Source organism: Temnothorax longispinosus, chromosome 6, assembly GCF_030848805.1.
Source record: "Temnothorax longispinosus isolate EJ_2023e chromosome 6, Tlon_JGU_v1, whole genome shotgun sequence".
In the NCBI taxonomy this organism is placed as follows: Eukaryota; Metazoa; Arthropoda; class Insecta; order Hymenoptera; family Formicidae; genus Temnothorax; species Temnothorax longispinosus.
This window is the reverse complement of record NC_092363.1, coordinates 8,176,325-8,188,445: the sequence shown is the minus strand read 5'-3', so window position 1 is coordinate 8,188,445 and position 12,121 is coordinate 8,176,325. Positions and strand designations below refer to the sequence as shown.

The 12,121-nt window shown below is 36.1% G+C and overlaps 2 protein-coding genes across 5 annotated transcripts; one reads left to right on the top strand and one right to left on the bottom strand.

Annotated features, from left to right (window-relative positions):
* The first annotated feature begins 259 nt into the window (after positions 1-259).
* On the top strand, positions 260-7,314 carry LOC139815044 (uncharacterized). 4 transcript variants are annotated; one of them, XM_071781641.1, is made up of 5 exons: positions 260-635; positions 798-817; positions 920-1,254; positions 1,330-1,676; positions 1,751-7,314. In XM_071781641.1, the coding sequence occupies exons 3-5, from the start codon at positions 931-933 to the stop codon at positions 2,508-2,510; spliced, it is 1,431 nt and encodes a 476-aa protein (XP_071637742.1). In that variant the 5' UTR covers positions 260-635; positions 798-817; positions 920-930; the 3' UTR covers positions 2,511-7,314. The 4 variants fall into 4 exon arrangements, with proteins under 4 accessions (XP_071637742.1, XP_071637740.1, XP_071637743.1 ...); XM_071781639.1 differs by lacking the exon at positions 798-817 and having other exon boundaries at positions 262-635; XM_071781642.1 differs by lacking the exon at positions 798-817 and having other exon boundaries at positions 264-635; positions 920-1,233.
* LOC139815042 (uncharacterized) lies at positions 6,996-11,980 on the bottom strand. The gene is made up of 3 exons (XM_071781637.1): positions 9,895-11,980; positions 8,883-9,223; positions 6,996-8,354 (listed from the first exon to the last, which is right to left on the bottom strand). Exons 1-3 carry the CDS (start codon positions 10,803-10,805, stop codon positions 7,792-7,794), a joined length of 1,815 nt encoding a protein of 604 aa, XP_071637738.1. The 5' UTR covers positions 10,806-11,980; the 3' UTR covers positions 6,996-7,791.
* Between the last annotated feature and the right edge of the window lie 141 nt (positions 11,981-12,121).

Sequence of the window (12,121 nt, the reverse complement as noted above, 5' to 3'; positions counted from 1 at the left end):
ATAAATAAACAACGTGTGTTGATTAAAATATATATGTGTAATACGTCCAAAACATTTTCATACTGCTAAAATCCATCTTTTTTAGCGCGGACGCGCACCAAAATGATTGATGTTTTATCAGCAGTGTCGGATAATGAACGTGGCAATATGGCTTCTCTCAGGCTTCCTCTTTGGCAACAGTGTCAGTTATCGTCTATCGACATATTATCTCAAGAACTTTTGACAGAGCGTTTCGACGAACTTACGGGAAATATCACATGGGTGCGTATCACGCGTTCTTGTATCTTGTATCTCGCCTCAAACGATCTCCCTTCTGAAAGTTCTTCCCCCTGAAGCTTATCAAATATTTGTAATTTGTAATTGAAACGTGCCTACGTTTGTCGCTTCGATGATGACGTTGGCGTGGTTCTCGTCAGTTTTATCGTACACTTTGTACAACATTACTTAAATCGCGACGCGCATCTGTAGTGTCATTGTCATATTGTCATAGCCGCGCCAATGTTTCGGAATATGCTGTCAGACTGTCAGCGTCAGCGACGGGAATGACGGGATAAGCGGGGATAAGCGACGATCCGATCCGGACGATCACGCTCGTCGCAAGACGGATCTATGTCGTTTTGGCTATGTCATATTTGGTGTGTATCGTCTATATCGTGTAAATGCATAACGCGATAGCTCACTGACGTGACGGAACGCGATACGCGATAGATCGCGCTCCGCATATCTTATACGTTTCTATCGTATCATACTACAACTAGTTTTACTCTTTGTTTACCTGCTGTACCCTGAATCATTAGGACTACTATACATATTGGCTGTACGTTCTTTTTTTACGCAATGTGCTCCTTGATGCAACGGCGTAACACGTAAGTGGTTTATAATGGAATAGATTTTTCAACGTGTATTGTTTTTGTTTTAGATAAATAAAAGATGGGTTGCGTCCATAGCAGAGCTACGCCCAACATTTTTCAAGTAATGAACATAGACAACGAGGGTAACATCACTTCTCCTGGACGTTTGGAAGTCACCGAAGAAGATATTATATTTTATCAGCGTGACAAGCAGCCAATTACATGGCCATTGCGCTTTTTACGTCAATATGGATGGGACATAGAACATCATGACGTCTTCAGTTTTGAGTCGGGCAGACGCTGCGTCACAGGTCCTGGTATATATGCCTTTAAATGTCAGAGAGCTGAAGAACTATTTAATCTTGTACAATCAAAAATTCAGGTTAATATAAATCAATACAACGTACGTCCTAATATCAATATTTAAATATATGATACGATAGTAGACGCGTTCAAGAAAATATTCCCTTATTAACAGGTATGCAACAACAGTGGAGATGATACGCTGTCCAGAGACCTTCCAATCCCGTCAGAGCCTAACTATTTGGATCCAATATCATCCAATATCAGAAGTAACACGCATAAAAGCTCTAGATTTCCTCATAGCCAACAGAACGGAAGATCAAGCAGTGTTGGAAGCAGTAGCAGCCCTATATCTCCCCAAGAAACCTTGGGATCACCGTCACCACCCTCTATGCTGCCACCACCGCCACCACGTTCTCAGCCTCATCCGTCCTCTCTTTACGTCAATGAGCAAGTCTTGTCGTCTCACTCCATTGAAATGGAGCACAACAATAATAAAAGCCTTGGAAAAACAGTACAAAGGTAATGTCGAGATTCGTTTACGCGGTTACGTAAAGCATATCGGATAGAATACACGTTCCTCATTATTATTGCAGATCACCACAAAACGCTTCTACGCGTGATAATGTGGAAAAGGATGGATACCCATTAAAGGAGGTGATACCCATTAAGGATTACAGAGAAATGACAATTTATGACCCGTCAACGTCACCGTTACCTACGACTACGGCGTTCTATATGAATATAGACATCTGCAGCGACGCCAACCCAATCTCGCCAACGCACAGTACTTTCGAGACGACGCAGCTCAAGGAAGAAAGTAACGACATAGACGGATCTGAACACGCATACATGAACATAGGTCCTGGACAAGATCCTGGACAGACGGAGAACCGTGCCATCAGGATACGTCCACCTCCGTTGCCCGTCTTACAATCGGATATGGAGGAAGACTTCAGACATTTATACGCTAATCTAGAGGCGAGCGAAATCGAGAGTCTGAGAAAGAGATTCTCCAGCACCTCGGTAGCTGAGAGGTCACCCTTAGCACCCTCTACGCCGACAGGATTGCCGATTAGGGATATAGGGGTAAATTATGCAGTTTTGGATCTAGATAAGAAAGACTCACCCACCGGCGCATCCAACAATACGGTAAACATTGCCCCCTCTCCACCCGAATCTCCGAATAAGCCACAAAAAGGCTACGCCACGATAGACTTCAACAAAACGGCTGCTCTCTCGCACTCCGTTAATCCCAACCTCGTGAACGATAACGAAGGCTGCAGAAAAACTCGTCATAACTCTACGATAAGCGATCTGGTAGCTCCGTGCAGGCACAATTCAGTAAGTGAATGAATAAGCGAATGGCATATTTTATATTATAATAGATTACATCGTAATATATCGTATAACGACGTTCGTATAACGACTGTCTATCGTGTTCTTCGCTGTAGAAAAAGAGAAAAAAAACACAAAAAAGTTGTGGAAGATCGGATTTAGTTTTATCATGAGCTTCTAAAACTCATTAAAGTCGTTTGATTACGCGTAAAACTTGCAAAGTTTCTTACAAAGTATATTGGAGACTACATAGTAGTTGATATATACCATGAGATATTCTAGCGTATGACGTTGTACAAGTTTTCAGTGCATTTTATCAGAATAACAGTATTCATACACACATACACATACATAGTAAGTCTTTTTTCCAAGTCAGACTAAGACAGCGTAGAGAAAATGTTTTTATATGAGAAAGGTATAGATAAGTTTTTAGTACTTCACGCAAGCAGATTTTTTACATTTAGCATTTTACAAAGTAACATGGAGGAATTGGAAGCTAAAGTGCCCTAATCTTTTTGTGTAAATATCTTAGAATTTAATGTGGCTCAAGTGATCGTAATGGACACACAAAGTATGGTATAATATAAAGAAAGTATGATATAAGTTATCGCTGATAACGAGAATCATATAGAGGTTTTTAAGTGATTGCTGTCATTTATTAGTTATTATATATATCATGAAAATTAATAATCACAAAGTGTAAATTTAATATGAATATTTGTATAACTGGAGTAATCACTTAAAACAAGATTGTGGATGGCATATTCATTTAGATTTGATATGTGTGGCGTGAATAATTAATAATTAATAATATTAATTAAACAAATGTGTTAAAGCAGCTGATGCAGGACTTTGTTAAGTTCCAAAGATTATATATATATTTTCGTTCATTTTGTGTGCGTGCGTGTGTGTGAGTGTGAGTGTGAGTGAGTGTGTCATATGAATTTTATATATATATTATTTATCTACTAAATATTGTTGATGCATATATCAGCACAATATTATTGATTCAAAGACAACTTTTTTCCTTCGAATAATTCTTAATCCAGTAATAAAATTACAATACATCCAAGATGTAAATAACCAGAAATTTTTTTACGGATAAGTTCATGCACGTTGTTGTTTAGTATATTTATAATCGTTATAAAAAATTGGATTTAAACCAAATATATTACATATTTATGTTACCAAGAATATATAATCTAATTGTAAGAAACATAGATATAATTGAATTAAGTAATTAGATAAGTTTATTTATCAATCACAAAATATTTTCTAACACACACGCATAAATACGGTTGCTTTCGTATGCGTTGAAAGATACGCAGAAAATATTGCGAATATATTATTAAACTATATATTATTTTCTATGTAACTTGCATTTCAGTTTTTGTTAGCGAAAATTTAACTGGAGCTACTTTTCGATTTGATTTGACATATATGTGTGTGTATATATATATATAAACACACACACACACACAGACTGTTAAGTCTTCTCACATAAAATAACAACTTAAGGAAAAGTTGAATTTTCTTATAGAATGAACGAAATACTTGTATCTTTTTGGAGACGTTGCATTTTAGATCGCGACTTATATATCTTTTTCGCAAGAGTTTAAGTATAATAAGGACGTGTTTAACTTAAGAATAATAGATTACTGAGATAATCGAAAATGCCAAATTTTACATAGATTTATTATATAATTAATTTTATATGCAAATATAGATATGCCTGTTTTCTTTTTGCTATTTCCTGTGTTTGCATGTAAAAAAAGATTATTATTTGGCGTATACGTATTTCTGACAGCACAATTTTATAATATTATCATAATTTTCGATTATCTAAAAATCTATTGATAGAAAAATGTTTTTACCGAAAAGAAAATACAGAAAATAATCTTGATATTGAAAAAGAAAGGTAACTCGATATTTTGGAATGGAAATTCTAATAACAGACTCTCAATATTAATTAATCATAGAATAATCAGTATATTCAAAGTGATATTTAGGTCAAAGGCAGAAGTATTATGTTAAAAAGGAAACATTGAAAAATATTCATTAGCCTATGATATTAACGTATTTACTGCCATATATAAATACTTAGCAAGGTAATAGAAGTTACATAGCCTTAGAGTCTCTTCACGGCCTTTATTATTTAAAAAATAATTGATTAATTGTAAAAAGAACAATATACTAAATAATTAAATTTACATAATAATTATCATGCTGCATAATTTAAATAATATTTGATGACATTAATCTTTCTCTCTGTATATTCTACATCTTACTTATTATTTATTATATCATAAATTTTTATTATTAAATATTTTCAAGAAATATGAATGAACACTTTTAAAAGACTGAATTGATCGATAATATAATATTTAGCAAATCAGAATATTTCATAAACAATTATAAAAAGATGCAGCTTTTATTGTATAGTTTTAAATATTTTTTAATTCAGCAAACAATAAACGAGCTATTTCAGGCAATAACATTAAATACTCTATATGATTTTTCCGCGATAGATTTTATGAAAAGAATATTTTCTACAGATTTTAAATAAAATCCAATCACCAAAACTCTTCGAAATTGGTAGTGAATAAGTTAATACGAAATCCTTCTGGCTTTAATATTTAAAAATTTTATATGAAAAAAAAGAAATTAATTTGCCTTAAATAGAGAAACCTCTTGAGGCATTGTAAACAGAAATCTTTGTTAAAAGGTATCTTATAGCGCTATCAAGGAAATTGGTTTATGTTTTCTCTTAAATAAATCTATATACATTATATATATATATATATATATATATATATATATATATATATATATATATGTATATATGCCAAAATAATATATAATTATAAAATCTCCGTTTTCTACATAGCGAAAAGAATTCAATTTTATTAGGAATGGGGTAAAAATTTCTCTTTTTCTTATTTGAATAATAAAAGATAAAAAAGAAGTATTTCTAATTTATTCGTGATGAGAGAATATGATACTCATATTATTCATAAAAGTAATCGTTATTCGTACGAATAAAACATATAACATTATTTGAGTACCTATCTAGATAGAAAGTTATTTAAACGATCAAACAAATTTATTATCGAATAACGAATTGAACAAAAATTTAACATGATGCTCATCTCTATATTACATAGTGTTATGCACCATGTATTGTATGGAGGATTCTATATATCTATGCGCTTTACAATTAGACAACAAATGTCAATATAGGAAACTTAATGAGTAATGTGCAATGCTTGGGGCATAGATAAAAGACTTTTATATTCTATATATTATTATACATACACGCAAAATCGAATGCGCGAAGGTCTACCAGAAGAAATTTTTTTTCTAAATTAATAAATTTTTATTAATTTTATTTGCGTACTTTTAGTTTTATAAACATTTACTGCAATATTTCATGGATCTATAATTTTAACAAAATTATCATCAGCGCTCAATACGTTAAATGCCATGGATGTATGTATATGTACATTAAGAATGTACAATTATTTATTCAAAGAATATGTTTTAAGATTACATACGGTTTAAAATATTTTAGTTAGATCACGCAAAATGTATAATCAAGCTTTTTGTCATAATATTTCTACAGCCATACACACAGTTTTGAAATCCATAACTTTTCCTTGTGCCAGAATTATCCATTATACATATAATTGGTGATTTGATAAGATTAAGGATTTTTTAAAATTAGGAACTGTAATTAAAGACTGTTGTAATGAAAGAAAGTGTTATTGAAAGGAATGAGCGTGTGTGATCGAGCATTTCTGTAGAACATGTCCGTTTTGCGAATATAAGTAGAATGTGCCAAAAAAGACGCATAAATCCGTTTTATAACAATATTCAGAGCTTAAAGATGTAGTTTAGGCTTTTTTGTGCTATATATGCAAGTGTTCTTAAAATGAATACGATAACAATGACAGTGTCATCGCGTCATTTGAATATGCAATATAGCAGCCTGTATTATAGACACATACATCGAATTGAATTTCTATCGAAACGTGTGTGTATGTAAGTTTGAATGCATGTATAGACATATGTATCTCATATATACATATATATATATGCCATACCACACGTGCGTACCTAACTACGAGTAATAATAAAACATAAGAGCTTATATCAGTAGGCCATGAAAAGTTGGAAACGTGTCTCAGCGTTCGTGCAACAAGTATTACGTATGTGTCGATTATTTCTTCATTTCTTTTAAATTTTGAAAATCCGTGATAAACGTAACTATTTGTTGAAATGTGTTTAATGCTCATCTGTTATTAAATGTTACGTGAATCGATATTTTATGCGATTAATCCTGATCTATATTGGTAAATATTTTCATAAATTTTGTTACACATAGCTGCAGTGCAAAACGAAATTTACATCAACTAGATCTACTGAAATATCACGACTGTGAGACATGTTTTGTAATAGATGCGTAATGAAATTATCGAAGAGAATCTACACGTTGTACGTTTGTTTCTAATTTTCCCCAGTGCATGTAATGGAAAGAAGCCTATATAAAATAGGGAAGACATATTTATTTTTATACAGTGTCTTCTAGACGTTTTAATCAGGAAAAGTATAGTGAGTTACATTATGGACATTGTACGATTGTTATATAATATTTATTTCATGATTCTAACACAGCCTTTCAGATATTATGTGATATACTTTGAAAGAAATATTTTAAAATCCATTTATACTTAGCTGTACATACAAACATGCTCTCGATTTACTCATTTTCGCTTCATTTCAGATTATGTGGATTTATAAAATATACACTAATGTTATAAAACGTGTACTGTTTCATTTTATTAATTCCCGTTCAAACACTTGTGTCGATATTGTCGATAACAAATAAACCTAACTAAAATTTAATTTTTTACTTACATTAATATTAATTACATTAATGATGTAAATATAATAATGATGGCAAGATTACGCGCGATAACAACAATAGTGAAAACAAAAAGATAACGACGATAACGGTATTAACGTTTATTTGTAAAATATATTGTAGTTATGTATATTCTAAATCGTAGATCATACGCGTGCAATCTTTAAATTTGAATTAAGTGCACTTTGATCCACAGCCGGGATTTACGGCAATTTTATATTGTGCTTGCACATATAAATTCTGCACACACTTCTATTATACGAGTATCGCGATATTTATTGAGCAACAACAAGGATGATAATTGCACTTTGTTTATAGAAACATTTAACGATCTTAAGCAACACTGCTGCCGAATGTCAGTAGGAAATCAATGAATCAGGCAGCGAGTTGTCGACGTCTGGTCAATTCGTGGTCAATCAGGAGCGAGATGTCGGGATGACGGCGCTGGATGGTCGCGCAATAACGTATGGTCTGACTGGGATCAGCGCCAGCCTTCAATAGTATCCTGACGGCGTTGGCAAATCCGCTCTCGGCGGCGACTTGCAATGCCGTCAGATCGTCGATGTTGACTTTCTCCAATTGAGCTAAAGGCGAGGTAACCAACAGCGATACCGTCTGATGAAATCCTCTTGCTGATGCGAGGTGCAACGGAGTGTTTCCGCCGGCGTCCTGCATCCCCGGATCCTCACCGTGTTCGAGTAGCTTCATCACCATATCGACATGATTTTTCCGCGACGCTATATGCAATGGAGTTTCGCCGTACCGTGACGTGATACCTGTCGGCGTGTGTTGTATCAACAAAGTCGCCGTATTTAACGCACCGCACTCCAGACTCTCGTGCAAAGCGGTCTCTCCGCGATCGTTCTTTAGCGCGGTATCCGCGCCGGCGGCCAGAAGCGTACCAATCAGCGATTCGATGTCGGTCTTGTGATTGTTATCTGCAAGATAACGTGCCAATAAAGCTTTTGCACGTGCACATTCTTTGTTTGACGATCGGAGGAAAATGAGCGAGAATAAATCACTTGTTTTCGAAAAAGTCACGTGCGTCGGTACTTGTACAGAAAAAAAGTGTTTCGTTTCATTTGTTTCGAAAAAATTGAAAAAAAAAAATGTACACAAGATTAAAGATGTGGTTACTGAATGTAAAATGGCATAATCTTGAACTTTTTCATTTACAAAAATATCAAGTGCGTAATTTTTGAGTTTTTAGTACGTGGAAGTTGGAGTCTTTTGAAAACTAAAAAAATTTCAAATAAGTAAATAAATAAGTTTCGAGTAAATTTCACTTGACAGAATTTAAATTTAAATTGCACAGTTACGAAAAGATACATGTAATGTTGGAAAGTTAATTAAAAGATAAGTAATAATGCCTCGACATTTTCGTCAAAGGAAAATCGACTTGCAACTGTCCTTAATGAGGGATCACAAAGGAGAATTCTGTGTGCAGACGATCATTATGGTCGTACCAAAAATAGTTGACGATGCTAAAATGTGTAAGGCACTTCGGCCTTGGTGATCCTTAGCATTAACGGGTCCTGCTCTCGCCAGCACGTCCAACGTCTTCAAGGCCGCATCGAAATTATTACAAAGGGATTTTAGCGACGTGTGAGCCAGTTGACGAGAGAGCACGTGCAACGCAGTCGATCCACTGCCGGCCTCTTTGACGCCTGGCGGACAGTTGTATTTCAAGAGGTCCTCCACGAATTTCAACACGTTGCCCGGTCCGCCGTTCAGGATTACTCTGTGAAGTGCCGTTTCACCCCGCGGCGAACGCACAGCTGGATCGCACCCGTTCGCCAGTAGCGCGCTGTAATCCGGCAATAAAAAGATATAAAAAGTTTGTACGACGTATGCCTTTGCAATTATTATATAGCAAAAATAAAAAGATACAAATTTTTAAGATTACTAATATTACAATACTAATATTAATACGATACGACGCATCACGAAAATAAAATAGCACTGTGCCGCAAACACAAGTTATTTTTAGCTTTTACGACAATTCATCAAAGAGAATTTTTATAGCTATGCAGAGTTTCACGGAGCTGTCGAAGAATATTTCAAGTATGTACATGTCGCGCGCTTTAAACTAAATGTGTTGATTAACATTACGAAACTTTTTTTCGCTAAATTTGTTTTATTAATAAATAAACCTGTAAAGTAATCTGTAAGTCTGTATAATTATTCTTAAAAATTTTACCGAGTTTACCGATGAATTTAGATTTCTCTATTGCAAATAATATATAAAGATCATTGAGTTTATAATAAAAAAAAAAGAAACAGTTAAATATTCAAGAGATAACGTTACGATGATTCACGAATGACTCAGAAAGCTCTAAATTGATGTACGTTGCGGGAAGGACTGGAAGGAGATAGTTATATGCAAAGGAATGTGGTCTTAAACTGAACTACCCGATTGACATCGACATCACGTGAGGACTTGAGAGTGATTGGAGTCTACGATTCTAAAAAATCTACCTCAACACAGGCAGGCAATGATTTGTTGCTGCCATCAATAGGGGTGGATCGCCCGACACGTTCCAATCCGGTTCGTCCAGGTCCAGGTTTTGCACGCAACCGTCGGCGATCAACGCTGAAACACGCTTGGCGTTTCCCGATCGTACGGCATCATAAAACGATTCGCCGTCCTGTGTGTGCTGGCCGATAATTTCCCTTTCAAAATCATCTTGTTTCTGATCGTCCGTATCCAGGCAAATTTCCGCCACGTTCTCGCAACAAGCTCGCACGACGTCTCCCAGAATCTGCGCGTCGACAGAATCTCGAAATTTCTCCCCTACGTGAACCCTACTGTCGCACGCGCGTCGTTCCTGCATCCGGATCTCCAGACGCACGCTCCGATTCTTCTGATCCTTGTCAAGATCCTCGACCTGGTCCCTTCTCGCGCTGCACGTGGATGTAGATGTGGATGCGCTTTCCGGCGCGGTATTGTCCGCCAATGAAATCGATTCCCTCTTTTCCTTATGCCTCTCGTTATCTAACTTGTCTTCGAAGGACACGTCCTCGTTTTTGGATCTGCTCATTCGCGAAATCTCATTTACCGAATTTGCAGAAACACTAACGTTTCCTTCGTCCTTATCTTCCATCTCTTTCTCGAACATTCCCGAATCCCCGTCGACTGATTCAGAACCAGGCAGAACCAGGCTGACTTCCACGGAAGAAAGCGTGGATTCTTCGAAAGACGAGTCACCTGTTGCGAGACTGGCTTGTGATAACGACGAGGTTTCCTCCATATCAGCGGCAGTGTCTGAATTGTCCAGTTCTTCGCTGTTGTAGCACTTGTAGCGTACTTTCGCAGGATCGAAAGTATCGGGTGGACTCGTTGTCTCCTGCTGCTCGCGTTCTGTCGTCGTTTCATATGCGGAAGTCATCGCACCCGCACGCTTAATTGGCCCCGATTATTTGTTCACGCAATTGGCTCGACGCGGAACAATACGGCGAACGCGTATAATTGGTCTGTGTACTGCCTGAGAAATTTCGCTTTCGCCACTCGGTCGGAGTGGTCGGACCACGCGGACCACGCCGGCAATGTTATATGTTATATGTACAATAAAACCCGAGCGCTACAACAAAAAGAAGCTCAACGGGAGATCAAACTTGGCGTATGAAACGATCGAGCAGAATCGAAATCGAAGCGAGCAAGAATCAGCGGCGTTTTACGATGCTTCACTAAAAACGTGCGTCTGCCTCTACCATCCTCTACCCGTCTACCGGCTGCGTACACCGGCTTCTCCCCCTTTTTTTTTCTTCCTCCTCTTCTTCTTCAGCTCCCCCTACTTCTCCGCACTGCCATTCTGTGTTTCGCGTTGTATCGCATTTTGCTTTCATTCGTTGCCTACCCCACTTCGCCGGTCTGTGTGCTCATCCTTAATCCTCCTCAGACGAGCCATGGGTGCCGAATCATTGAAATTTGTAAAACGATTGCAATGATGATGAACGATATCATCAAACTTATTTGTATTCTTGTGTGACCATGTAAAATAATAGTTAATTTTTTAAAATTTAAAAAGCACTGTTAACCAAAATAATATGAATTTTTGATTATGTTTTACACGTGTTTAATAATTATTATTAAATAGGTACAGTGAAACTCCTTACTCGCAAATGAATAAGGTCAAAATCATTCACTTCGATTTGTGTCACATCTCTTTCTATCATTATCATTTTTGAATAGTGTATAATATATGTACTTTGTATATGCACTATGTATATATATTTTTCTCCCCCCCCCCTTCCCTCTCTCTCTCTCTCTCTCCTCTCCACGCGCAAAGTTAATATTCAGCAGTATAAACTTAATAAATCTAGAAATAAAAAGATTATAGATATAACATTTCAAAATTTAATCATTAAAAAATTAAATCATTTCAATCTTACTTTATCAGTTATTCGTTAATGTAGCTTTTCCAGCTTTTCCAAGACACAGCTTGAACGTGAGCTTGAAAATGTTTGCAAATCGGATCACACCATTTGCTACGCCTATTAACTCGCTGCCTTATTGTCGTCGAGTACTGATGATGCAAAAAAATTTCAAGAGAAAAGAAAACTCGGCGACGCCGCGTGATCACGAACAGATACACAGATGATATATACGAACGGGAAACCTTGGGACTTTTACCCTGTTTATACTACACGCATACTTGTTTCGTATGGGAAGTTGAGATTTCAACGAGATGGACAATACAAATGC